At 45.6% G+C, this 26947-nt stretch overlaps 2 protein-coding genes across 2 annotated transcripts; one reads left to right on the plus strand and one right to left on the minus strand.

Annotated features, from left to right (window-relative positions):
- Positions 1-1690: 1690 nt before the first annotated feature.
- RETREG3 (reticulophagy regulator family member 3) lies at positions 1691-20345 on the minus strand. Its single transcript, XM_019747601.3, has 9 exons — positions 20044-20345; positions 9976-10082; positions 8191-8221; positions 7138-7264; positions 6394-6478; positions 5262-5399; positions 4092-4174; positions 3345-3477; positions 1691-2923 (listed from the first exon to the last, which is right to left on the minus strand). The coding sequence occupies exons 1-9, from the start codon at positions 20280-20282 to the stop codon at positions 2466-2468; spliced, it is 1401 nt and encodes a 466-aa protein (XP_019603160.1). The 5' UTR covers positions 20283-20345; the 3' UTR covers positions 1691-2465.
- A 222-nt stretch (positions 20346-20567) lies between these two features.
- TUBG1 (tubulin gamma 1) lies at positions 20568-25306 on the plus strand. Its single transcript, XM_019747602.3, has 11 exons — positions 20568-20721; positions 21043-21155; positions 21339-21506; positions 22369-22437; positions 22706-22785; positions 23180-23306; positions 23542-23628; positions 23726-23875; positions 24319-24471; positions 24555-24716; positions 24904-25306. Exons 1-11 carry the CDS (start codon positions 20673-20675, stop codon positions 25099-25101), a joined length of 1356 nt encoding a protein of 451 aa, XP_019603161.1. The 5' UTR covers positions 20568-20672; the 3' UTR covers positions 25102-25306.
- The last annotated feature ends 1641 nt before the right edge of the window (positions 25307-26947 follow it).

A 26947-nucleotide genomic window follows, 5' to 3' on the forward strand; every position in this document is an offset into this window, starting at 1 on the left:
CTTGCTCAAGGTCACAGGGCAGTTACCCACAGGGACATGTCCTATCTCACGGACCAGTGCTCTTCGTCAGTTAGTCTTATCATTTGTAAAAGAGGAACAAGGGGTACTAGTAGGAGGGTGGTCGTGAAAACTTAATAAAATGTGTAAACGTCCAGGAAAGAGCTTAACGCCACCCTAGTTTGTTCGATACCTAGCTCCGCACACAGGGGGCGCTCAACTCATGCTGTCGTTTTAACGCCAAGGAAAGGTAGGGCTGGGAGGGGGCTCTCTTAACCCACAAAACTTGTTAAGTTTCCTGTAGGCCGGGTCAATCTATGGCAACACCTGGCAGGTGTTTTCCACTCCTGCCCATGGCCAATGGGACAAAGTCTAAAATAAGTATTTCTAGTTTCTGAGGTCAGCTGAAGGCCAAAGAGCAGCTGTCCCTGCAGCTCAAACAATCCAGAGCATGGAGCTCCTTTTTAAAGGCTTCTGTTACCTAAAATCTCATTAGCCTTGAAACGTACTTCACACATTCGGGGGGCAACATTAAGAATTAGAAACGATAGAACTGCAGGCCAAGAGTGCCAGTGACGCTCACGTCTGGGCTCTCTAGGGGAGGGGATAGTGTCCTCAGACCATGGTGACTGTTTTGGAAAAATAGGTATGGGCAAGTGGGTCCTTCACACCTGGGCTGCCTCTTCTGACGGCTGTCACCTCCTGAAATTAATCACATCTCAGATTAACAAGACCTATCAAGGGTAGGACACCATTCAACATCAGTCTTAAAGATTGTTCTCATACAAGATTTAATTCCCCAGCACCCCTCCCACCCCCACCCCACCCCAATTCACAGTGGAGGACTAAGGAGATTCAGAGCAGGATCCCCCAGGTATAAGAAACACCTTCCAAAGACTTTGCTCTCCTTTCCCTCCCTTTTGCTAACTCCCAAGGCCTGAAGCTACACACACACTCATGCAAACACACAAAACCCCACTTCTTTCCCACACCTGTTTTTTTCCACATCAGAGCTCACCTGTGAGACATCTGGGCTCCGAGAGGAGATAAGATGTCCAATCTGTCTGAGAACCCTGACCTGGGGAGATGCCGTTATCCCTAACTTTCACACAAAAGTCACTATGAAACAGGCACCTAGCTCTCTCCCTTCTCACTGTTAACTATTTTCACTCTCTGGCCTCTACTTTGTCCATCAACCAAGAACGAACACGTTAGCACACTCCCACCTGCAGCACATGAAAATGGCTGTCTAGCATCCCTCACCCAGGTGTGGCGGTGTTGGAGGAGTGGTCCCTGAGGATCAGCGAAGGGTTAATGCAAAGGGAAAGAGAAGTTTGGCTTGAGCTCTGACTGGGGAGGCAAAGAGGCTGCAGGCTGGCACAGGTTTAGAACTGATTACCGTTTTTAGCTTTTGTCTCACATGATTTTACTAGGGGCAGTCTAACAGAGAACCCTTTAGAGGGGTCTCTGCTGTACAGACACACTCTTGCTAACTGGGCTCCTCCTTAAAAGAGGCCCTACCAAGTTGGCAAGCAGTTCAAGATTAAAAAGGAGCTAAACAGGGAGTAATAGCTGGTGTAAGAAGAGCTGGTGGCTCCTGGGAAGAATGCCACTGAGTCATTTGTAAAGTGCTACTCTGACATCCCCTATGGAATTATTGCTTCTCCAAAGGAGGAGCAGGGAAGGATCAGGAACATGGAAATGGGTATGGTATGGTATTGCTTTGCTTGTTGCTCAGACTGATGGTCAAATGGACCCATGGGTTGGAAGCACCAAAGATAACCAGACAGCTCCAGAAGATTCAGTGGAACCATGAGATACAGAGGCACTCACCCTCCCTGCCAGCTGACCCAACAGCCCAAGGTATTGTAGAAGAGGGCCACCCCCACATCATGTTCACAGTTCTTAAATTTCATAAGCAATACTTCAAAGCACTGGGGGTTAGGCCTCAAGAAATGATGGGCTGGGGTAGAGGGAACACACCTGCTCTGCAGAATCAAAGGACACGACTGCTTAAAAACAGACAAATCAATTCATGGCTTAGCAAAAGAGGAGAACGACAGTGTAACTCTTCCAGCTGCTGCCTGACTTGGAGCTTTAGGGAGGCGAGGGAGGAGGAAGGAAAGGAAGGGCTCTTATCACCGAGGGCCCTCGAGCACCCATACCTAGAAGCAAACAGCAGCACTCCCTCAAAGGGGATCCCCTGACTACTTTGTTCCCCCAAAGTACCATCCTGATAGAGAGACCCCTCCCTGGGGAAGCACACTCTCACTGCAGTGACAGCTCAGAAGTGGGTGTCTAGCTGGTAGCAGGGGAGTGAGTATCCTCTCTCAGCAGTCCTCTGCGCATCAGCCAGGCATACAAACATAATTCAGGGGATGGGACTTGGGTTCTTCCCTTGTCCCTTCACCTTAAGTGGGATGAGGAGGGGAAAAAAACCACCGTGACCCCCACAAGGAGTCTCTGCCTCAGTGGCTCCTGGAACTGGCAGGGTCCAGCTGATTCAACTCTGACTGGTCCAGAAGTTCAAAGTCATCGCCCTCAGCATCAGTGTCCAGGTCTGAACTGGGGGCCCGGAGGAAGCCTCTTGTTGCTCTCTGGGGGGGTGGGCCCGAAGGGCCTGGCTGGGAGGCGCCTGACAGGGCCAGCTGAATCATGCCCTGGGAGACCAGGCTGGCAAGGTTGCTGGTGAGGTTGGATCCTGCAGGCAGGGCACCAAGCAGGAGCTCCGGCAGTGCAGCCTCGTCCCGGCTGGCAGCGGGGGCCTGGGGCCCCTCAGCCCCCGGTGGGGAACGGTACATCAAGCTGGGCATCCCAATGCTGGTATCGTCCTCATCCTCCAGGCCGGCAGGATCCACATTAATGGAAGGGAAGTCAGGAAGGTCTCTGGCAAAGGATTCCTCTGGATCACTGTGACCATCGAGGTCTGGGAGAACAGAAGGCTGTCAGACATGGCAACTGCCTGGCCCTCCTGTGCCTCATCCCCACACAGTCAGTCCCATGCAATCAGACTTTTCCACCCTGGACATCTAAGAGTGAAGCAAACCCGTGGCACTGATCAGCTTTCCCCCTCCAGTTAGACATTACTGGCATCTCTACTGGCCAAAGAACTCCCCCCTCTTCTTCCACTATGCCCGCCATGAACCCACAACCTGAGGTGACTAAGGAACGGAGGATTCTAAGGAGAGCAGCTGTGCCATCCTGACTGTAGCCATACCCCTAAGCTGCTTTGCCACCTGATGCACTCCTCAGAAAACAGGAGAGGAGGGGGCAGTATCCCCTCGGTCTGGGGAAGCTGACAGGCCACAGTCAGAGCCATTATCCACTCAGGTCCCAGGTTCCCTCACCTTCAGAGCCTTCTGTTAGAGGTGTCTGGCCCCGTGAAAGATTGAATGTGCCGTTGTCTGTACAGGAGACCTCAGCATCCGAGTGCTCAGAGTCTGTGATGGCCAATTCCCTGGCAACAGTAGAATCATCCAGCTTAGGAAAAGAAAAGACCGACAAGCCTGAAGACATGGCGCCATTAAGAGCAGGTACAGCTCCCCAGTTACAGCTTGATTAATTAGTTGGCCCTAAAAGCTACCCTAACACCAACAGTGTAACTAGGTGTGGATGGGGACTTTAGTCAAAATTTCAACCCCTTTTAGGCTGTTCCCCACAGGAAAACACCCATCTTCATTCATCTTGAGCACAGGAAGGAAAGCAGTCTTGGGAATCAACCTTCCACCTACTCTTAAGCAAATATCTGCCCCCGAGAATCCTTTCATAGGAGCCTGGAGGATACACACACTGACTGACCAAAGGGGGGCTGGGCTGTTTAAAAGATGCTCACGCCAGTTCCTGAAGTTCTGCCACGATGTAGGGTGAAAAGGACACGGCAGAGGATGAGCTGGTCATCAGGCTCCAACTGAGATCACGTACAATACAACACAAAGTGCTGGCGTAACACGCTTTCTCTCCTCATAGCTCTTGGGAGCGAGAGGGGTGGGGTAAGGCCTTGAACCCATGAGTTTACTGCCTAAGTGTGAGGTGCCAGATGGTAAAAGGGAGCTAAAGAAAACTGGCTAGTGGTGTAGCGCCCACACCCAAGATACCTGAGGACAGAAGGCAGCAAGCTCCTCTTCACTGTCACTGTGGCTGTCCATGGAATATTCTGGGTGCAGAGCTCTGCGGCGTACTATGTGGAGAGGGAAGAAGGCCTTGACACCTCCCCTTGAGGGGGGACCCCCACCCGCTTTGGACTTAAAGGCATAAAAGGAGAACATAAGAGAACTAAGCCTTTGGAATACGGCCCTACGCCTGCGTAACCAGACCTGCGAGCGGGCTGCTGGGCTAAGTGGCAAGGCAAGCTGACAACCCAGGAGAGAAAGACCTCTCTTCCTACAGCTCTCCCTCCACCAGCCCCCTCCCGACCCCCACTCCCTTTTTGTTCTAGTCAGATGATCAACTTCGAAGCTTGTCAACAGCTCAGGATCGGCGAGGGCCAGACCAGATGTCAAGGTGGAAAATGGACACTATCAGAGAGAGGGCAAAGGGAGTTACCCCACCTTAGTTCAGTCAGGCTTTTGAGGACCGATACTATTCAGCTGGCTGCCCCAAGGCGAGCTGGGCATTGGTGACCACCTGCAGGGCTCTTTGAAGGCCAGGGCTTAATGAAACAGCCAAACTGACCAGACCACAGAAGAGAGGAAATAGTTCGCAGGACTGTTATTCCCGTGTTGGAGGGTCTCAGGCTCTTACACCTCTGGCTTATGAGGCAGCAGTTCTGAAATCGCCTTTGGAAGGCAGCTCTCAGTGGTGAAGACAGGCCCAGCCTAGGGGTCTAAAAGCCCTGCTCTGCCATTTACTAACTGTGAACTTCAATTTCCTCAACTTAAAAAGGAAGGTAATACCACCCTCTTCTCAAAGTTGTTGTAAAGGTTAAATAAAATGACGTATGGAGAGCAGTCAGCACAGAGCTTGGACACACGGAAAGCGCTTCAGAAAAAGCAAACATTGCGGATATCTTCACTGTCTTTTATTCAACTTGGGAGAGCTTTCCTCAGATTTGTTTAAAATGGGAGTGTCTAGAATTCCAGGTGGGAAAAATTGGTCAGCCTGCATAGATTTCCCTGGAATGGAGTATCATTTTTACCTACCACCATTACATACCGACCACATCCCACTTCTCCCACTTTCGACTTACCTATTACATGAGACCTGTAGGCTTTTCCTACCTTTCCCCAAATTGCCCAAATAGAAAGAGGCCACCCCCTGACACTTACATTGTCTCTCTCTCTGCTTGGACATCATGTAGCCACGGACACTGAAGTCCAGCCGCTGCAGAGCTGGCTTCAGCCGTACGTAGGCTCGATCCCACAGTCGGTGATACACAGCAAGCGGCCACATCATGACAGTGACAACTGAGAGGAGGAAACAGTGGCAAGATAGAGAGGGGCTGCACAAAACAGTCCTACCTGTCCCTCTGCTATTGTGTCCTGAGGGACTGGACACTCAGTGTGGAACAGTTCTGCTTAATCCTGCTGCTCATCCCCTCTAGTCTCCCCTACTACATGAGGGGGTTTGGGAGGACAGAGACCTCTGCAGCCACCTACAGGGCCGTGCACCGCCGAATGTGCTGCTGATACATCGAGCGCAGACCCAGGCAGTGTGTTCACCTGCATGTGGGTCTCACTGGGCCATAAACAAAGCCAAAGAGTTAACAAGGGCTCAGAAACTACGCAACAAGTCATGTGAGCTTAATATACAATGGCCACAGCCATAAGCACTCAGGTCTTCCAGCCTCAAGTAGCTGAGTTCATGCCAATAGGAAGTAACTAAATTTATAAAACTGTGCTCCAGGTGGGGGGAAACAGTGCTCTAGGGTAAACAAAACCTACTAGAGGATCCCCTAAGAGTTGACAAGGGTCCACTAACATACCGTGTTTTCCTAAAAAATCAGACCTAGCTGCACCATCAGCTCTAATGCATCTTTTGGAGCAAAAATTAATATAAGACCCGGTCTTATATAATACAATATAAGACAGGGTATAATATAACAACATATAATATAATATAATGCAATATAATACCGGGTCTTATATTAATTTTTGCTCCAAAAGACACATTAGAACTGATGGTGCGGCTAGGTCTTATTTTTGGGGAAACACAGTATGTTAGTGGACCCTTGTCAATTTCTAAAGCTGACTTGGTAAGAAAAAGACTTTATATGTGGGGAGCCTGCTACAGGTAAGAAGAAAGATATTTTCATGACACTAAACAGATCATGAAAATACAAAAAGTTAATTTCCTAGAGAACCAAAATATAAAACTCCTCTCCCTAGACCCAGAGTTAGCTGTGGCTGGAAAAGCTATGAGTAGGGTAAGCTCCCAGGGGGAAGTATACGCCATACTTACGCATTAAGTAGGACAGCAGGAGCCCAGGGACGTAGCGGCCCAAGACGGCCAAAAAGGTCAGTATCCCACAGCTCAGCAAACAGAACTGGGGGAGTCAGGAAACAGTATTAAGTTTCTGCTACATGGCAGGGGACTGGGGTGGGGACGGGAGGTAAGTGAAAACGTGACTGAAATAATTCTTTATGACCTATGAGTAAGGCATGGACATGTCAGAATGAAAGATGTACCGAGCCACTGTTACATCCAGTGGTAATTCTATTTGGGGGGAAAAGGAGGACGTCCACCTCTGTTCAAACTTCTTTTATGTGGCTAACCCCGTGGGGTTGTACCTTTCATGTTGGGGAAATGGTTTGAATAGGACTTAGCCAAAAATTCTCTCTGAAAGCAAGTATTGGTGGTGGGTTTTTAAGTCAGTGAAAAACAAATAAGTAAATAAATTTAAAAACCCAACAACCTACCACATGTTTAATATGACACAGAATGCACACAAGCAAGCGTTCTTTCTCATTCTGGGGCAGGAAGATGGCCGAATCTAAGTGGCAAGCACCTAAAGGCAGAGTCACCAAGCTCTTGCCTTAGTCCTAGTGGCTAGTCAGAAGCTCTTTCCTACAATTTCCCTTTGTCTCTACAAACATCATGGTCTTTTCTTTCTTGAATGAGGATATAAAGTAAAAGGGCTGTTTCAGTTTAGCATGAACTGAACTGAGAAGCCAGAAATGAACATGAAAAGGGGAAGAGTCTTACCTTGCCTGGGTTTTGCTTTTTGAAAAGCAAAAGATTCCTTATGAAAATGGTCCCACTAACCCAGACTTCAGCTATATGATGACAGAGCTCGGGCACGCTGAGCAACCGAGGGTGCACAAAGCCCCAGCTATGGGAGAGAGAAGGGGGAGCTGTGAAAGGAGGGTGCTGAGGGTTCCCCCCATCTTGCTATGCAGGCAGCCAATGCTTCCGGGTTTAAATAGGGGCTGGGGAGTGGCTAGTCCTAGGTGCTTTGGAGGTGAAGCATGACTTTCTTCTTGGCTCACCAGGTTGAAACTTGAATTTAGGGACTAGGAGGGCAAACTTGTTCTGACAACTCCACCCTATGAGCAAGCAGCCCAATCCACGTGTGTAAGCCTGCCACCAAGGCCCTTTGTGCTTAGAAACATCATCCCCGCACTCAGACCATTGCAATTTACTGTGATTGCAATCCAGGGATGGAAGTAAAGCACAGTCTGACACCATTGCTGCTGAGGGGGAGGCCATGGTGGATGCGCCCCTCAGAGAGAAAATAAAACAAAACCAAAATAAACCACAGCAGAGAAAATTCCTTGGATCACACATATGAGATGAGTGAACTGAGAAATGCAAGCAGGAGCTGTAAGACACAAGAGGAATCTTTGGCTTGCTGATGCCAGGAACCTATGTGTTTTCTGACCAGAGAACCTTAAACAGCCAGAGGTCACAGAAAACACTAAATGACCTGGTATAAAAGCCAGGAGACAAACGAAGTAAGTTGCCTCTAGGTTTTCGCACTAGGGCTGGATAATGCAACTAATTGCCTGGCATGTCAAGTTATGGGGCTCGGTAATGCTTTTTGTTTTTTTCCAGAAACTTATCTTGGGAACATCAGAGGACACTAACCATCTCAACATATTGCTGCCTGAACTTTAGGATTTGTTAAAATGATTATTTGGAACAGACTAGGTTCTAAGCTTACACTTTGTCCAGAACATGGGGTTAACAACATGTAACCAGAATATTACAAGAGAATCAATCAGAGCAACAAAAAGGGATTTAATCAGTGTTCCATACCTCTCATTGTCTAATGCGTCGGGTCTTGGCACTACAATATTAAAACAAACACCAGCATTAGTTGGTAGGGAAAACTAAACATGAAAATGTTAGGCTGTTGGTTGGACAGCTCAAATTTTAATAGGTTTGGGGAAAAGGAATAAAAAGGAGACACTATGTTACACTGCCAGAGTTAGGGAGCTGCAGACAAGGGAATGAGAGCTGATGCCTACTTGTTTCTCCAGCAGGGTGAGGGGTGGGGAGGATCCAAATGCAGCTTTAGGGCCCCTTCTAATTACTACAGCTGAGAGCCAATGTGCACATGGAAAATGGTCCACCCACCCCTCAAGTGTGTCTGGGTTGCTCACACACATCAACGTGCACCAGGTTACCGAGGCATGTTACAACTAGTCCAAAACTAGAAATCTGCCTATTCTCTTTAAGAAGAGACTCATTAACTACAATGAGTGATGGAAAGTCTTTTGACATTCACCAGCTATAAGACAGGTGGATGAACTACATTGATTTCTTGAAGTCTCTGCAGAATAGGATGGGAATGTATATAAAAGCTGTGCACTCTGGTCTGAATATCCTGCCAACACTGCAAAATTAACATGTCCAAAACCTACACCAATGTTCCTCGCTATGCTCCCCACTCAAACTGACTTCCCCGCCTGACATTGCCTGTATCTGCCAATTGTAATGCCGTTCTCCTAGTCTCCTAGCTTTAAAATCCCAAAGTCGGCTTTTATCCCTTACTCTCCTAACCCCTATTTATCAGTCTCGACATTGCTTCCCCTTTCACAGCTCTCCACCATTTGTTTATACAGACACCTCCCTGACTACTTCTCACAGGTACTGCCGTAGTTCCCTATCAGTTCTCTCTCCTTCCCCCTTCTGTCCTTCCAGGTGGGCCTGTAAAATGCTGTCTAATTAATCTTTCCTATCTCAGCACATAGCTCTAATTTTAATATTTTTCAATGACTACCCACTACCAACAGGATAAAGTCTAAACTTCTAAGCCTAACTTTAAAGCTTTATAAAATCTAATTCTGACATGCTTTCAGTTTTATTCCCTAGCACTCCTTTTATTTCCTCTTCACTCCCATGACACTGACCAATTCCCTCTTCTTAGGTGATGCTTTGCAGCTTCTGGTTCCTCAGACTAATCAGGCTCCTGGCCCCTCTGGAGACATACTTTCTCTCTACCTGTCCAAATCTTTTGCTTCGTTCAAGGCTTGAGGTAAGGCAAAAATACATGACAAACATCCTAATCACAAATTGCACTGTGACATCTCTGGTACTGCTCTATAACTGTCATTGAACTTTTCTTATGTTCATTTATGTATAATCTTTGAGAAAGGAACCATATCTTAGAGTACTTCATATAAGTCATAATGCCTAGCTTAGTGCTTTGCAAATAAACAATCTTCAAAAGAAATTCCTGAGAGGCAAATGGATACTGCCTCAGTAAAGATGCAGTATCCAACGAGGTGAATTATTTTTTAAAAATTTGAGGACTACTTAAGGACTACTTATTCCTCAGGCCAATTATGAGGGCAAGAATATCTCAGGTGGTGGAAAAAGATTTCCTGAGTTTAACAATGGACAGGGCAGAACTCAGTTCTAAGGAACTCCATACAGATGGAGCACTAGCCCTTCAAGCATCTCCTAAAGCCAATAATTCGGACACCAAAAGATATTCCTAATTCCACATACTCCCTCATAAACCCCCAAAACTAAAGATTAAAAATTATAGGAAAGACCATTTCCAGTTTAGAGTGTTCTAAATGCTATAAAACTCACCTCTAATTTCGGGCCAGATTTTGTTTTTCCATTGATCTATACACACTATGACCATGGAGCTGAATGCAAGTAAAAACACGAGACGAAGGGATGTCAGTGCAAAGAACCTAGAGAGAAGGAAAAACAGAAGATCATTATCCAAGCAAGCTAATTTCAGAAAAGACCATGTGTGCACTACAGCCTCTGTAGTAAATGGACTTAATCCTAGTTACATACCTTGAGAAAAACCACTTAAACTTCTGCTATTTTACCTATGGGGCAGAGATAATTAATTTGCTTCTATAAAGGCAGAGGATTAAACCAAATAACGTCTCAAAGCCTCTTTCAAGTTAAATGATTCTATTCACTTCAGGGAGAAATTCATTCTTGATAACAAGTTGTTATGATGAAAGCAAACACCTTTCTACCAAATTAGACCCGAGTATAGGGCAACAAACTTACAGAGATGCATTAAAGAGCATTTAATTCAAGTAGATATCCTTTTACAGATGAAGGAACTGAGACCCAAAAAAGTGAAATGATTTCTCAAGGTCACACAGAAAGTAAGCACTGAAGTTACAGCTAAAAGCCAGTTCTTCTGAATTAGACACAATCCTTCTTAAACTCTTCCCAAAAACTGAAGAAGAGGGAACACTTCTTGATTCATTTTATGAGGCCAGCATGACTCCAATACCAAAGCCAGACAAAGACACTACAAGGAAAGTACAGACCAATATCCCTTGTAAATAAGATGCAAAATAATATATCAGCAAACTGAATTCAGCAGATGTTAAAACGATTACATACCATGATCAATTTCTGGGATTTATTCCAGGAATGCAAGGGTGGTTCAACATATAAAAATCAATAAATGTAATGTATCATATTAACAGAATGAAGGAAAAGCTAGTTCTTATTTGAAGGAATCAACCATAGGTACTTACAATCTGGGAAATCTGAACACTGACAGCACATCTGAAGATACTAAGGAATTACTGTTAATTTTTTAAAGTGTGATAATATTATGGAAGTTATATTTTTTGTTTGTTTTTTTGTTTTTTTAAAGAGGGTGCAGCTCACACTGGCCCACACAGGGATCAAACCAGCAACCTTGGTGACATTAGCACCACGCTCCAACCAAATGAGCTAACCGGCCACCCCGGAAGTTGCTTTTAGCGTCCCTATCTTTTAGTGATACATACTAAAATATTTATGAATGAAATGACATGATGTGTGGGATTTGAATCAAAATAATAGTTTGGCAAGGGACAGGGTATGATAGAAGATGAAACAAGACTGATCATGAGTTGATAATTGCTGAAGCTGGGTGACAGTACATAGGATTCTTTATTTGTACTATTTTCCATACCTCTGTATGTATTTAAAATCTTTCACAATAAAATATTTAAAACAAAAGCTAGTTCTTATGAGTCTTTCTATTACACCACCCTAAAGCCTGGAAGGTAGTGCCTTGCAGAGTATGTAGTCCAGGGGGGCCACAAGCTGACGTCACCAGGCTATGGAGAAGTAAGGATAGAAACTGAAAGTGAGCATTTAGAAATTTGTATAGCAATTTGACCAAGTAATTTTGAATCTAAGACTATATTTGGTATTGCGTTGTCTATGCCTTTTTAAACTTAATTTTTCTAGTAACACATTCTTTTACATTTTACAGAAGTATTGATTTGCAACAGACTGGGGAAAACAACACCAGTCACCACCAGAGACTGTGGTAAGATCTCGAGGGAAGCCAAAAGCATCACCAGAGAGGTGGTTCAGCAGGGCAGTTAGGCACGGCTTTTAAAGTTATTAATAGGTTGGCTTGAGCTTGATTCTCTGAACAGCCACTTTTCGTCATGCGACCTTGAATAAACTAGCTTAACCTCTTTAAGCCTCATCTATTATGTGATGTTAACAATAATAAATCTTGCAGAATTGTTTGTAGGTATTAGAAACAACATAATCACCCAGAAAAATACCATACTTGATTCTGCTAAAAAGACAAGAAAATACAAGACACCTAAGACACACCTAACATGTAGCTCTATTCAATTTTACAGTGTAGAAGTGTTATTAGCTAGTATCACAGTAACTGATCAAACAAGGGTAAGGATGACCAGGAGCTGGTTATAAATGACCTCTTCTCTTCTCAACTCAACATGCCCTAATGACTTGACATAATCATAGAACAATACCAAGAGTATAATCCCTATCACATTTTTAAGAAGCTTATCCGTGTGTATATATGAATACACATACACATGCAGGAACTGGCAGAGGAACTTTAATTTTTATCTCTAGACATTTTTGTACTTTATTTTAATAAACATGAATCCCTGTTCTATCAATGTTTAAACTATACAAAGAATGAGGGATGGAAGGAAATAAGAACTTAGAAATCCAGTCACCAATTTTTCCAATTTTTCTACCCCACTACTTAAAGGATATTGTAATTATATATGAGATTAAAGACTGAGAGCAGCTTAACAGAAATAAGCCTCTAAAGCTGCCCCAGGCCATTAATCTCTCCTCCAAAGCCAGTCCATCACCCCAACAAACAAGCAAATTTAACAAGGCCAAGGAAAAGGGCCCTAGAGCTTCTTGCACCCCAGTGCTATTGCTTCCACGTCGCAGAAGCAAGATGTGCTACAACTGCTGTTTTCTCCAGAGGATTTGAAAGGGCTCTCTGGGGAGGCCATCCAGACTGTCTGCAATCTCCAGATCATGACTACTAACACAAATATAAACGGGGATAGGGAAGGATATTAAGCTCACCTAAGACAGGTCAGTTTTCCAAAGAGGATGGCAATAAACATACCGTTTCTCTAAGACCTGGACTATTTTAGTTGCCTGTTACAGGCCCCCTTTGCTTCGACTCAATCCCACAAACATCCGAGTGTCTGTGATATGCCAAGTCCAGTTACAGGGAAGAGTAAGACATGGACCTTACTCTTAAGTGTATTTACATGTCTGTGTGTTTGCAAGATAACATGACATGGTAATAATAACAAACAAGAGGAATCTAAGGTGGTATTTGAAAGACAAATGGTGAGAAAACACAACAAAAGGTTGTAGAGAAGGAGAAGACATTCAGATAGGGAGAACAGCCAGCTGGCATGACGTCCTTAAGACAAGTAGTCTGACAGAACTGAAACACAAAGAACAGAGGGAGGGGATGAGTACGGGGAGAAAGGCAGGAGTCAGATCGTGAAGGGCATTTCATGACAAAGGGTACTGGGTTTGACCTGCAGATGAAGGTGAATCAGTCAAGTTTTACAAAGGGTATATTTTCTGGGCCATGAAGGCTAACATCTTCTTGAACAAGATTAATCCTGGTCCACAAGTCAATTTTAGGATCAGATGTACCCTTTTCTTGAAAAAGCCAATGCAGGAACTTCAGAGAAAGAAGAGTTTTTGTCTGGTATAAAATAACATTTCTTGGGAAAAAGTTTTTATATAGATAAAAACTTAATTAATGGAAAGATCACCTCAAAAAACTAGAATTGACCCCTCCACGGTAACTAGACAATTAATATCAATGTTCCCCCAGGTGTCTACCAAATATAAAATAATACGGAAAAGAGCATGCCCCTTTCCTACCAGCCCTTGATACTAAATTTCTTAAAAAGTAGGACTATCAATCAGATAGGCATGTTTTGGATATACTGAGGGTCACATTATGCGTGTCATTTTATGGAGGTAAACTAAAAGCCCACCTGAAAAAAACACTCTGCAACTATGTACAAAGACAAGACATAACTGAAGATAAAGTACTTGAAAGACTGGAATAGGTAAGGGATGGAAGGTATAGGTAAGGGATGGAAGAAAAATAAGGGAGGATTCCTCTGGATTAGTTTAGTCCTGCAATGCCTATTGGCTCAGGTCAAAAACTTCACATGCAGCTATAACATGTAACAGTCAGTGTACGAGTTTGATAAAACAACATGCAAAACATTTTTCAGCAACTAAAATTGGCATGAGAACTTCTCAACTTAGCAAAAACAACTGCAAATGCAGTCCACTCTGGACATTCACATGTGAATTATTCAATTTGGGGATTGCCCCTCGGCCATTACTCCTTCTACTCATTGTGGACTCATAATCAATTTTTCCTTAATAATATTTATTTTTCTTATTTCTAAAGGCAAATGTAGAAAATATACGTAATAATTAAAGAAGAAAACAAAAATGAAATTAGTACACCATCTAAGTCTTGCAAAAAAAAAAATTTTTTTTTAACCTAAATCTGATCAAGCCTCCAGATCCAACTACGAATTTATAGGAAATACAGAACACAGGGGGAACGTGTTAAGCCACGGATGCGGATGCAATCAGCAAACTCCATTCTGTACGATACTTTACAAGATAAACTAGTTTTTTCAGTAAATGAACTGCAAAGAGAAAAAAAGATCGAAAAGGAACCAACAGAATAAATGAGATGTCAAGAACAGCTGTGAGTCACAATATGTGGACTTCATTTGGATCCTAACCCAAACGGTTTAAAAAAACACACAAAATGACACTTACGAGAAAATTGGAAATTTGACCATTGACTAGAATCATTAATTTTTTTACATGTGATAGTATAATAGTATTTTTTAAGTATTTTTCAGCGACACACACTGAAACAGATTAAATGATATGTATTTGCCTCAAAATAATAAAGGAGGAGATGGGAAAGAATTGGGGTACAGAAGACACAAAATTGGCCATGAAATGAAAATGTTTAAAGCTGGGTATATGGTGGTGCATAATATTATTCTGTCTACTTACGTATATGTTCTAAATTTTCCATTAAAAATTTTTTTAAATGACCCATTATCTACATATATACCCCAAAAAGTGAACAGAGGTTATTCTCTTCATTTTAAAAAAATTCATATATAAAAACTCCATGGGAATATATGGCATATCTGGTTTAAAAACCTTCTTCTTCACTCCACAATACATAGGTATGTTTTCCTATATCACCAGAAAAGCATCAAAAACTTTAAAAATGATTGCATCATTTTTAAATATATATATATATATATATATATATTCTCTTAAACTTCTCCCTAATTGAACTAAGATGTTTCCAATTTTTAATGTAATAAAGTAAAGCGGAACTATATATCACTGAGCATAAATCTTTGTCCTTACTTATGATTAACTACTTTAAGTGGAATTACTGGCATTAACTTTTTTTAACAGTGTTATTGAGATACAGTTGGTATACCATAAAATTTTATCTTTTTAAATTATCTAATTCAATGATTTTTAGTATATTCAGAGTTGTGCAACTATCACCACTATCTAATTTATAACATTTTCATCACCCCCCCAAAAAAACCCATACCCATTAACAATCACTCCCCATTTTCCCCAGCACCTAAAAAGGTATTAACTTTTCAAGTATCTTAATACATGTTGCCAAATTACTTTCCAGAAAGCCTGTCAAATGTATGTTCCTATCAATCATATGCCAGTTTTTCCATAATTCCCCTGAATAGTATTTTTAAAAAACTTAATAAGCAGAAATTAGTAACTCATTGCCATTTACATTAGAATTTTTTATTACTGGGAGTGAAATTTTATATATCCATTGATTTATTATTTTTTGCCCTTTTGTAAACTGTCCATCCCCTTTATCAGGGACTTAAATCCAATTAATTATCAATCTAAATAAAATATTCCTTGGAAAAACAATCTGGTGTCCAGAAAAATCATAAGACATTTCAAAACTAAACAATTTTTTTGAGGTTAACTATACCATGGATCCTCATGATTAGCACACGTAAATTAAAGTTTGCTATAATCATAAAGTTTCTATTATAATCATAAACAAAATAAAGATCACATGTCTATTTTCAACCAAGGAAGATACTATTTCTGGGTTCTTTTGTTATTACAGAGTAAGCTTGTCTCAGTGGCCCTTCAGAACAAAGCATCCCATCCTATTGGGACAAAAAGCCCATTATTGTTCAGTACTTGTGGCTGTCTGGTTAATGAGCCAGTCACTGGTAAATGAGAATGAAAAAAATTAAGTCAATCTATGTCATGTAGTGATAGTTACTGCTTGCACAAAACCAGAAATGAAACCAGCTAGCTGCTATGACCTACCTTATGTTAATGGGTAGAAAGCACCCAACCTTATAATTAGGACAGATAAAAACTGAAGGCAAGAGAGGCAAAAGAAAGCCAGGGCATCCTTGGGAGTCTTCTTGGCTACTAAACGCAACAAGAATCCTCCAAAGACTATCATCAGAGACACTTGCTCAATAGATTTCATCTGAAATTTTGTGTAAATTTTTTTCACGGAACAAATGTCTCTACTTAAATGGGCTCTCCCTTCCATTTCCTGTTCCCCACTATTGTTTTTCACTCAAATTCTAACCTCTTAAATCAGAATTTCTATATATCTTTAATCATTTCTTGGGTCATTGTTTTATTTGGGGAGTTGAGGGGGGAGAGGAAACACTGGTGTTTTTCAATTGTGAAAACAATAGATTTCATAATACCCCTGAGAATACAGTATGGTTAACTCAGACTAGTGACTACAAAAGCAGATCCCAATAAAAAAATCGGCCTGTGGATTGCTCTAAATCAATATCTGAATTTAAAGACCACCTAGAATCATAGAATGTTAAAAACAGAAAAAGCAATGATTTAATTTAAAAAACAACAACAAACAAACAAACAAAAAACACAGGGGCCGGCCCGGTGGCTCAGGCAGTTAGAGCTCCATGCTCCTAACTCCAAAGGCTGCCGGTTCGATTCCCACATGGGCCAGTGGGCTCTCAACCACAACGTTGCCAGTTTGATTCCTCGAGTCCCGCAAGGGATGGTAGGCTCCACTCCCTGCAACTAAGATTGAACATGGCACCTTGAGCTGAGCTGCCTCCCGGATGGCTCAGTTGGTTAGAGTGTGGGCTCTCAACCACAAGGTTGCCAGTTCGACTCCCGCAAGGGATGGTGGGCTGTGCCCCCTGCAACTAGCAACCGCAACTGGACCTGGAGCTGAGCTGCGCCCTCCACAACTAAGATTGAAAGGACAAAAACTTGGAAAAAAGTCCTGGAAGTACACACTGTTCCCCAATAAAGTCCTGTTCCCCTTCCCCAGTAAAAAATCTTTAAAAAAAAGAAAGAGAGAGAGAGAGAGAGAGAGAAAGAGAGAGAGAGAACTGGAAAGGAGCTCAGCAGTCATCTAGTCCTCCTGGAACTATGTGTGCTCTTCACAGAAAGGCTGCTTGGATTTCATACCCATTTCCAGGGCTCTGCTGTTCTCCCCTTATCTCCAAGGTCTGAGTTAAACTAAAAAGTTACTCGAACATGTTCTTCTTTTCTGATCCTGTCAGGACACACGCTTGCTGACTCAGATATTCTTCCCCCAAATCACTCATTTATAGGTGGTGTTGAGGTTAATGAAAAAACAAGCAATTGGAGAGGGGGGCCTGACATGTCTGTTATTATCCTAGAGATAATAACATATCAGTGACCAGGAGCAATATAAGCTGGAAGATCTCTGATATGATCACCATTTCTCTGGAACTTGAAAAAAGAAAAGAAAAAAAAAAAAAACAAGAGTGAAAGCCTTGAAATACAACAGTCGCGAGGTATCTACATCTATCTCTATCTTTATGTTGTTTTTTTTATTAAGAGGGCACATTCACAGGTACAGAAAAACCTTCACTGATAATACAGCACAGTGAAAGCGACTACCTGAATTCTGATTTTCTGGACTCCTACCCAATCTTATACCTCAAAATGTATAAAACACCTCAGTTAGTGATATATTATTATTCAAAACAATAATAAAAGAAAAATATTTCAGAATTGATTTCTCTGACCTGGTCCAATTATTCTCTTTCATTTCCTAAACACTTAAAACGTCCAAGAATTAAACAGTCACTCTTTGACATTCCGAACTGAAATGTAAACAGACACCCATATTCAATATAATGCTACCGCAATGTGAAGTCTTTCATTCTGAACCCCGAACTACCTTTCAAGAAAGCACATTCCCTAAAACAAACAATCCTGTGACCTCTAATACCAAACTACCTCAGCCTCTGGACTATCAGTCATTCCGTACCCTTCACAGATATGAGTCTTCTCCATAAATGGCATATTCATTTGCCCTTTCAATCTCAAGAGTCACACCCTCATTTTGCTCTCTCTCTCCCCCACCTACTTAGAGTCTGATGGGAATCACAAGAGCAACTGTTCTGGATACACAGCAGGCAAGCTACCAGGAAATGCCAGAGATAAAGACCCATCACAATGCTTTAAGAGACCAAGAGTAGGAAAAGGGGATCTGAGTGAGCTTCCAAACACAGCCTGTTAAGTAAACTTAAGTAAACACTGTTGCGGGCCTGAAAATGAAGGGTAACACTGTAACATCAAAAGATGTATCTCTTTCAGAACAGCTCCTTATGTGTAGACCTTCACCTGCATTCCACTTCAAAAATCTCTCTCAGGCAAGGGATATGTGGAAAGTCCCCGTCTCAAAAATAAAACCATACATGTGACTAATCCATTTACATTAATAAACCCTTGGTTTATTAGGATTCATTTCAATCCTGATAAAGTTTTTATGTATCAGCCAGTCACACTTTGATACAAACTGGTTTATTGAGGACCAACTTTTTTCCCAGGAGTACGATCCCAATGTAGGGAATGAAGTTTTGACAGGATGGTCTGGGGTTAGGGGTTAGGATGGGGAGGTAGTAGGAGAAGAAAAGGTCATTCTGGTAAACACTCCTGAATGCGGTGCTACATGTAAGAGCTCCTGACAGGGAGCAACAGGAGAGAAGTTAAGGAACTGGGGATCAAGGAAGCACTACCAGCAAAAAAACAAAAAAAGAAGAAGAAGAATGCTGTTAAAAAAAAAAAAGTTTATTATCAAGCTGGCTAAAGACTCTGGAAGCAACAAATGGCAGAGGCTACTGTGACAACTTTAACCTGAGTCTCCTTCAAACTGTGAGAGCATTAACGTAATAGCTGAACACTGTCAACGAACTTGGAATTATTTGTTTTGCTCCAGCTGACGGAAAAACCTTCTTTCAGAGAAAGGACACTAAATGTTTTGGTTTTAAAACCAAGAATTTTAAGAGGAAAGTATTTTTAGCAGAACCAAAAATTTCTGGAAACACATACCTTGTTCTGTTTCAGCTTTATCCAGAATAGTCTTATCTCATTCAGCTGTAGAAGCACCCCCACCCCTACACTTCAGTTCCCTGGGAATTTGATCAATAATGTTTCCCTCGATCTGCTTGGCAGATCCTGTGAAGACCGAAGTCCACTTTAGGCGATGACAGCTGAGAGAAGCCACAGTTCCATTTCACAGAGCATGAAACATACCGATTCTTAAAGTATATTTACAGTCCCAGTCCCAGCTCAGGAAAACTCACACACACGATGAGACATCCTCAATTGCCATGGCTAAGGATGCCTCCTCTCACCAATTCCTTGGAACAAGGAGAGTTGCCATTCTAAGGGGTTTTCAAACGGGTGAACTCTCACAATCACTATTTCACAACTGTTCTTTAAAAGCTTACCACTTTCTCTCAAGTTGGAGTTTTGCAGTCTCTCATTGACGCTCAGCCTTCACAAACTTCCGTGAGTGGGCTAATGCTAATTCAGACCAATCGAACTTGTTTTCTTATCACACCCACGGATACCATTCCAAGACCTCACGCCTCACGCATCTACCCCAGAATTAACTACTAAAATCTCTCGAGACAGTCTTCAAACCACATTTGAGTAGAGAAGAGAAGGGAGGTGATGGCCCTAAAGGGACCCAGCTTTCCCTGGGTAAAATGAGGCGCCCTCGCTCACCGCGGACGGCTCAAGGCATTACTAGATGCTCCTGCCAGATCCAGATGTGCGGGGCGAGGATGCGGGAGCAGGTAAAGGAGGGAAGACAACTGGAAGGCCCTACGGAGAACTGCGATGCCAAAGGCTGCAGGCGGGACGAAGTGGAAGTGAGGCAAAATTAGACAGGAAGGAGCCAGTGCAGCGAAGAAAACAGGTGAGGCGAGAGGTAGTGCCCTAAAGAAACCTGACGAATTCGCTCCTCGGAGGGGTTCTGAGGGTCCAGTTTCTCACCAGAAAGCCGCGTTCAGCCCCAGGCACCACAGGGCGCTCCTGGCTGGCCGCTCCCACACCAGGGCTGCCTGCACCCGGCTCAACAGAGGCTCGTAAGGCCCCAGCACCTCCACCAGGGCCCGCTGCGCCGCCTCAACCTGCTGGTCCCGCTCCAAGGAGCCCGACATAGCGCCGCGGCCCCTGAAAGTCGGCCCCGAAACTGGGCCTGGCGCTCCAGCCACCCCCTCTGCCTCCGCCATCTCCCACCTGCAGCCACCACATCCGGGGCCACGGCCCGACAGTCACAATAACACCAACTGCGCAGATGCGCGATTTGGCCGGGGAAGGCCGCTTCCCTCCACACTGCGCCTGCGCATGGGTTCTAGTTGGCTTCCATCCAGAGAGAACGCTGCATCAAAACATGATCCCCTATCACCGGCGCAGAGCCCGATCCGGTGCCGCGCACGCGCAGTCTGTACTAGTGAAGCCAAATGAATAAGAAAGTGCCATCGCCAGAACTCACTTCTCATTGGAGCGGAGAAAGTTCGTGGGCGGAGCGGGTTGTTTGGCGCCTGCGTCGTGCGGCAGGCGGGCTGGCGGACGGAGGCTTTGCTAGCGGGAGTGACTGCAACGCCGGTGCCTGAAGAGCGATGCCGAGGGAAATCATCACCCTACAGTTGGGCCAGTGCGGCAATCAGAGTGAGCGAACCTCCGGCCCCTCCACTAGTCAGGTTCCTTAGAGTCAATGGGATCTCGCTGTGGGATACTGGACTCCCATTTGCCCTTACCAGAATCGTAGTTCTCCAAAACGCGGGACATGCCTGACCCAGTGTTCAGTTGTCCAACCCCGAAAGCCCTTCCCTGCCCAATCGCTGGCATACAGCTATTTCCTCTGTCATGGGAGTGTGCTGAACCTTGACTTCCTATCCCTGGACCCAGGCGCTCAGTCCCCCAGCTCCTAGTTGGAACCTGCCCAGACCTAGATATCCTCTTTCTTCTCCGCCCGCCTCCCCCCTCCAGTTGGGTTCGAGTTCTGGAAACAACTGTGCGCCGAGCATGGTATCAGCCCCGAGGGCATCGTGGAGGAATTTGCCACCGAGGGCACTGACCGCAAGGACGTCTTTTTCTACCAGGTGCTCCCAGCGACTTGGCCAGGGGGCCTGAAGGGATGGGCAGTGGCCTTGGGAAACCCCGCTGGGCAAAGGAGCCAAGGCTGCTGGCTTGAGGAGGGAGGGCAGGCAGGAGCCAGAGTGGGGAGGACGGAGGACTGGGCAGGCCTTAGCTGAGTGGGCCCCCTCCTGGACTCCCGTTGACAGGCGGACGATGAGCACTACATCCCCAGGGCTGTGTTGCTGGACCTGGAGCCCCGGGTGATCCACTCCATCCTCAACTCTCCCTATGCCAAGCTCTACAACCCAGAGAACATCTACCTGTCGGAGCATGGAGGAGGAGCTGGCAACAACTGGGCCAGCGGATTCTCCCAGGTCGTTTGCTATTCCCTGGCAGGACCCGCAATGCCCTTCCTGTGTGGGAACAGGCCCAATGACTTCCTAGAGAGAGATGAAATTAGATAGAGGATGTATGAGTGGGAGAGGGAGAGAGACATGACTGAGGGGAGTTCTTTTCTCTAAGTCAACTATGTAATATTCATTCTTAAGACATTACACTAGCTAGTGCTGGGTGACAGGCCATACTGAGTACTTTATATATATTAACTTACTTAAATCTCCCAACAACCCTAGAAGTACTACAGGTTCACAGACTTTTATCTATCTTTCCAAAATCCAAAAAACTGAAAGCAAAAGACGATTTAGCAGCAAAACCAAATCTCAATGGAGACAGGCTATTTTATAATTTCTATCCAATTTATTGTCATTACTCATACCTTTCTTTGCAGAAATATTGATGTATTCAGTTAGGGCACCTCAGACCCCGCTGGCATTTTGCTTAAAATACATTATATGTATCATATTACCTTTCTAGAATGTGAAATATTTGAATTCCAAAACATAAGCCCCAAGGATTTTGGATAAGGGTATATGGACCTGTATTATTACTTTCATTATAGAGATGAGGAAACTGACGTATAGAGAGAATAGGTAACCTGCCCAGAGTCGCTCGGCTAAATAGAACTAGAGCTAATGTATGAACCTAGGTGGTCTGGATGTAGAGTGCCTGCTCCTAACCACTGTACCATACTGTCTCTCAATAAGAATAAAAAGCAGGGCCCCTGTGCTCCAAAAAACCCTTTTTGCTGCTATAAGGAGAATCGAGGGTCGCTATTGTAAGCTCAGAGTCCTTGTGCCATGGTCCTGTCCCACTCTGACCCTCCCCATGTCTGTACAGGGAGAGAAGATCCATGAGGACATTTTTGACATCATAGACCGGGAGGCAGATGGCAGTGACAGTCTAGAGGTGAGTGTCTCAGCACTACTGGTGGGAACCAACATAGCGAAGGCTCAGCATTACCCTTTAGAAGCTATCTGTTAGGTATAAGACCCACTCATGTACCCTTTGCACTGGACAGAAGCCACCGGACCTTGCTGGAAATAAGGCAGGCTCCTAAGCTCTATGTGTGGGGAGAGAAAAGTGGAAGACAGGAGTCTGAGAAATTGGGGATGGGTCGAGTTTGAAATCCTTTCACTAGATTAACCTAGACACCGATTGCCCCTTTCCCATGTAGGGCTTCGTGCTGTGTCACTCGATTGCTGGGGGAACAGGTTCTGGCCTGGGCTCCTACCTCTTAGAACGGCTGAACGACAGGTACGTCTGAGTTTTGAGGGGCTGGGAGGACTTGGTTTCCCAAGTAACTGAGAGTCCCTTCAGATATACCTTGCTATTCACTGGAGCAGGAAAGGGCCTTCCTCGCCACTCCCGCAGCTTGAACCCAGACCTTACAATCTGGGTCCTAGGTGAAGAGATGAAGGTTCAGCGAGGATGGACAGTTTGGATTTAGAACCCTAGATCCTAAGATGTCTCTCTGCCCTTTGGGAAACTTACAGACTTCCGAAAGTCAAGTCTCCTTTCTCTACTGATCCCATGGCCCAACACCAATTTCCCCGTCCAGATTCAGCTGCTTCCAGGCAGTTATGGGAAGCCCTATGCATATCAAGTGTCCAGTCTGTCACCCTGACTCTCTTCTCCCAACCCCCACCAGGTACCCTAAGAAGCTGGTACAGACATACTCAGTGTTTCCCAACCAGGACGAGATGAGCGACGTGGTGGTCCAGCCCTACAACTCATTGCTCACACTCAAAAGGCTGACCCAGAACGCAGACTGTGTGGTGAGTCCTGGTTTCTACCTTTTCCTACTACCATACCCTTGTCTGTTTCACCGTTTTCATACACTTAAAACTTTCATTTTGAGATCTTCTAGGCCCCAGTGCTATTCAAATCCCTTTTGGATAGGTCTTTCTGGCTATGAGGCTCAGAGGAAATTGAGCTTCAGAGCCCTGGCTCAGGCAGAGCTCATGTTCTTTGTGTTTCCAAAAATCTGCCACCTCTTCCTGTCCCCCTCAGGTGGTGCTGGACAACACAGCCCTGAACCGGATCGCCACAGATCGCCTGCACATCCAGAACCCATCCTTCTCCCAGATCAATCAGCTGGTGAGGCCCCACTCCTGGACTCCTTTGGCTCAGAGTGCCATCTGGGGAAGGGAGGCCACCCCAGGCAAGACGCATGACGTGGCACCTCTGTCCCCAGGTGTCTACCATCATGTCGGCCAGCACCACCACCCTGCGCTACCCGGGCTACATGAACAATGACCTCATCGGCCTCATCGCCTCCCTCATTCCCACACCGCGGCTCCACTTCCTCATGACTGGTTACACCCCCCTCACCACGGACCAGTCGGTAAGAAGGGCCCTGAGTGTCCCAGGCCGGGCTGGCCCTGGGCCCTGGGCCCTGAGCTAGCCTTTCTCTTCTCCCTGCTGCCCCAGGACCTGCACTTTGCAGCCCCCAGGGGCTCTGCGCTCAGGGACTGGCACAGACTGTACGACTTCCTTGCTGACTCGCTCTCCTCTCTCCCTCTGCCTTTGGCTTCCTGCAGGGCCTGGGCTGTACAGGGTCTGCGTGTGCTCCTACACAGGGGCATGAGTTTGCTGAGCTGAGGAGGGCTAAGAGTCCTGATCCCACAGCAGGGGCTCAGTATACAACTGAATCCAAAGGCACTCCCCAAAGAGACCATACTGCCCCGAGTCTGCTGGGGGCACGTGCCGCCTACTCTTGTCTGTCCGTGCATCCCTGCACTGTGCCCTCAGTGCTAGCCTGGTCCCTGTGGCCCACTCTCGCCTTAGGTGGCCAGCGTGAGGAAGACCACGGTCCTGGATGTCATGAGGCGGCTGCTGCAGCCCAAGAACGTGATGGTGTCCACCGGCCGGGATCGCCAGACCAACCACTGCTACATTGCCATCCTCAACATCATCCAGGGGGAGGTGGACCCCACTCAGGTAGGTGAGGCCCCTTCATTCCACCCCTGGAACCTGCAGGGGTAGAGGAGAGGCGACCACCACCACTCCTCTGCCCTCCCCAGGTCCACAAGAGCCTGCAGAGGATCCGGGAACGGAAGTTGGCCAACTTCATCCCCTGGGGCCCAGCCAGCATCCAGGTGGCCCTGTCAAGGAAGTCTCCCTACCTGCCCTCTGCCCACCGGGTCAGCGGGCTCATGATGGCCAACCACACCAGCATCTCCTCGGTGAGTCTCACGGTGTGCACCTATTTTCCCATAATCATTTTCCTGGTTGTGCCTCACCTCTCTGCATCCCCGCTGCTCTGCTTCTGGCTTTGTTACTGTGGAGATAGCCCAGCCATGGTTCTCTGGCTCTCTGGGCCATGTTGTTCCTCGGAGTTCTTTGTGACCCCTGCTTTCTGCACACCCCAAGCTCTTTGAGCGGACCTGTCGCCAGTACGACAAGCTGCGGAAGCGGGAGGCCTTCCTGGAGCAGTTCCGGAAGGAGGACATCTTTAAGGAGAACTTTGACGAGCTGGACACGTCCCGGGAGATTGTGCAGCAGCTCATTGATGAGTACCATGCAGCCACGCGGCCAGACTACATCTCCTGGGGCACCCAGGAGCAGTGAGTCCCCCAAGACACGGACCCTCATCTGCCTTACTGGTTGGCCCAGGCCCCGCCTGACTGACCCCCCCCCCCCTCAGAGTACAGATCAGGGACCTCGCGCATCTCTCTCATAAACACATTCATGTACTCTCTGTTGGCCTGGGGACACATTTATTTCTCCTCTTATGTGACTATTTATGTTCAATAAAGCACTGGATATAAGTCAAGTCACTGGTCTCTTTGAAGGTTTAGAGAACTGGGGAAGGGGAATGCCTGTCCTCTCTCCATCACTGACAGGGTCTTCCCCCAATTCCATCATCTTCAACTATGAGCAACTTCCACTAGCTTTTCCTTCTGCCTACGTATGGAAAATATGGGCAGGGTTGACACATCTTAGAAATTTATTTCCAGGGTAAAAAGGCCCACAGATACTACTTTGCTCTCTATCTGACACTCTGGGTCCCAGTTCCCTCCTACTCCTGCCTGTATCAGGTACCCATTCCACCAGTTTTACATTCCCACATCAGAGTGTCTTGTCAATCATCAGGGCAGTAGGCCTGCAGCCATCCCCCCCACACACCCCCTCAGCCCTCCGATCCCCCAGACCCTGGACAACCAATAGAATCAGCTCACATGCCTTTAATCTTGCAAACAGAACAGTACCTGAGAGTTAGTCCAGGAGAGCCTCTGGTCAGGCAGTAGGAGTCAGAAGACCAAACCTAAAGCCTAGACGGTAAGCAGGGCCAAAAATGTGCCCATAGCTAAGGCTCCATGATTCTGTTCTCAGGTGGTCTCCAGTTATTTAAAGGGTCAATGCCTTCCACTTCTGGTGGAAGATTGCAGGGAAGCAGTTAATAGGTAGGGCTTAAATCTTCAGGATCAAAAGGGCAAAGCAGGTTGTCCCTAGATTGTGTTAGATTGTCAGGGTCCCTCTTAGTCCCTCATATACCCTAAAGGTGAGGGTTGTAGTAGCAGTAGCTAACATGCTTGTGGGCACTGTGCTAAGTACTTCGCATTATTTTGTTTAATCCTCACGACAACTCTCTGAAGTGGTAGATACTATTATTATTAATCCCATTTTATAAATGAGGAAACTGGGGCCAAGAGTGGTTAATTTACCAAGTCACCCAGCTAGTAAATGGCTAACTGGGTGACTTGGAGTGAAAACCTTGGTTTGCCCAACTGGTATCAGTGTTCCTAACCATTGTACATCCTGCCTTTTGTGATATCTTACAGGGCTGGTATAGAATTATGCCATTTCTGAGGTCTTTTGGAAACACTAGATGAACCCATGGTTGTCAGAGGATGACCTTGCACACCTGTGCAGCTGGAGCAGATGCAATGGGGGGTGGGGGAGCTGCCAGCCTCTACTGGCATCAGGTACACCTGTGAAGTGTTCTCATGACCCAGGTCAGGGTAGCTGGGGATCTGTGCCTACCTTCTTACCCAGGCTGTCAGGGACCAAAGCCAGAGGGTTAGACCCAGTAGATAGCGATTGAGGCTGGCAGAGCTCAGCACACAGGTGAAGCACAGCCCTAGAAGGTGTCTGCAGCTCCCTATAGAGGCTAAAGTTTACCCAGGAACTTGGGACAAATTAAGATTCTTTCGCCTCTTGCTTACTACTGGCCTATTGGACACAACTTTCCTTCCATGAACCTATTTATCTTTAATAAAGCTCTGGATGTGAACAGAGTGAGCAACATAAGGCCAGAACCTTATGAACAAAGGGGACCCTTGCAGGATTGCTGGGGAGAGAACAGGCAGTCAGAAGCCAGGCCCTAGGCTGGTTGAAAGGTGGCAGAGAGGCCACAAGCTTGTCACTATCTGTTGCCAGAGTCTGCAGGAGGCTGACTCAGGAGATCCAGTCT

This window comes from Rhinolophus sinicus, chromosome 12, assembly GCF_057876585.1.
Source record: "Rhinolophus sinicus isolate RSI-liver-muscle chromosome 12, RSI-T2T, whole genome shotgun sequence".
In the NCBI taxonomy this organism is placed as follows: Eukaryota; Metazoa; Chordata; class Mammalia; order Chiroptera; family Rhinolophidae; genus Rhinolophus; species Rhinolophus sinicus.

What these genes read in the sequence shown, in the direction of transcription:
- RETREG3 (XM_019747601.3), bottom strand. Translation starts at nt 20,282, where the DNA reads ATGGCGGAGGCAGAGGGGGTGGCTGGAGCGCCAGGCCCAGTTTCGGGG. An exon ending in GGGCTGAACGCGGCTTTCTG is followed by an intron (nt 10,083 to 20,043) that starts GTGAGAAACTGG and finishes CCTTCTCTCTAG; the next exon opens with GTTCTTTGCACTGACATCCC. An exon ending in AAAAGCAAAACCCAGGCAAG is followed by an intron (nt 6,479 to 7,137) that starts GTAAGACTCTTC and finishes TGACTCCCCCAG; the next exon opens with TTCTGTTTGCTGAGCTGTGG.
- TUBG1 (XM_019747602.3), top strand. Translation starts at nt 20,673, where the DNA reads ATGCCGAGGGAAATCATCACCCTACAGTTGGGCCAGTGCGGCAATCAG. An exon ending in CCCTCACCACGGACCAGTCG is followed by an intron (nt 23,876 to 24,318) that starts GTAAGAAGGGCC and finishes CTCTCGCCTTAG; the next exon opens with GTGGCCAGCGTGAGGAAGAC. An exon ending in GGGAGGTGGACCCCACTCAG is followed by an intron (nt 24,472 to 24,554) that starts GTAGGTGAGGCC and finishes TGCCCTCCCCAG; the next exon opens with GTCCACAAGAGCCTGCAGAG.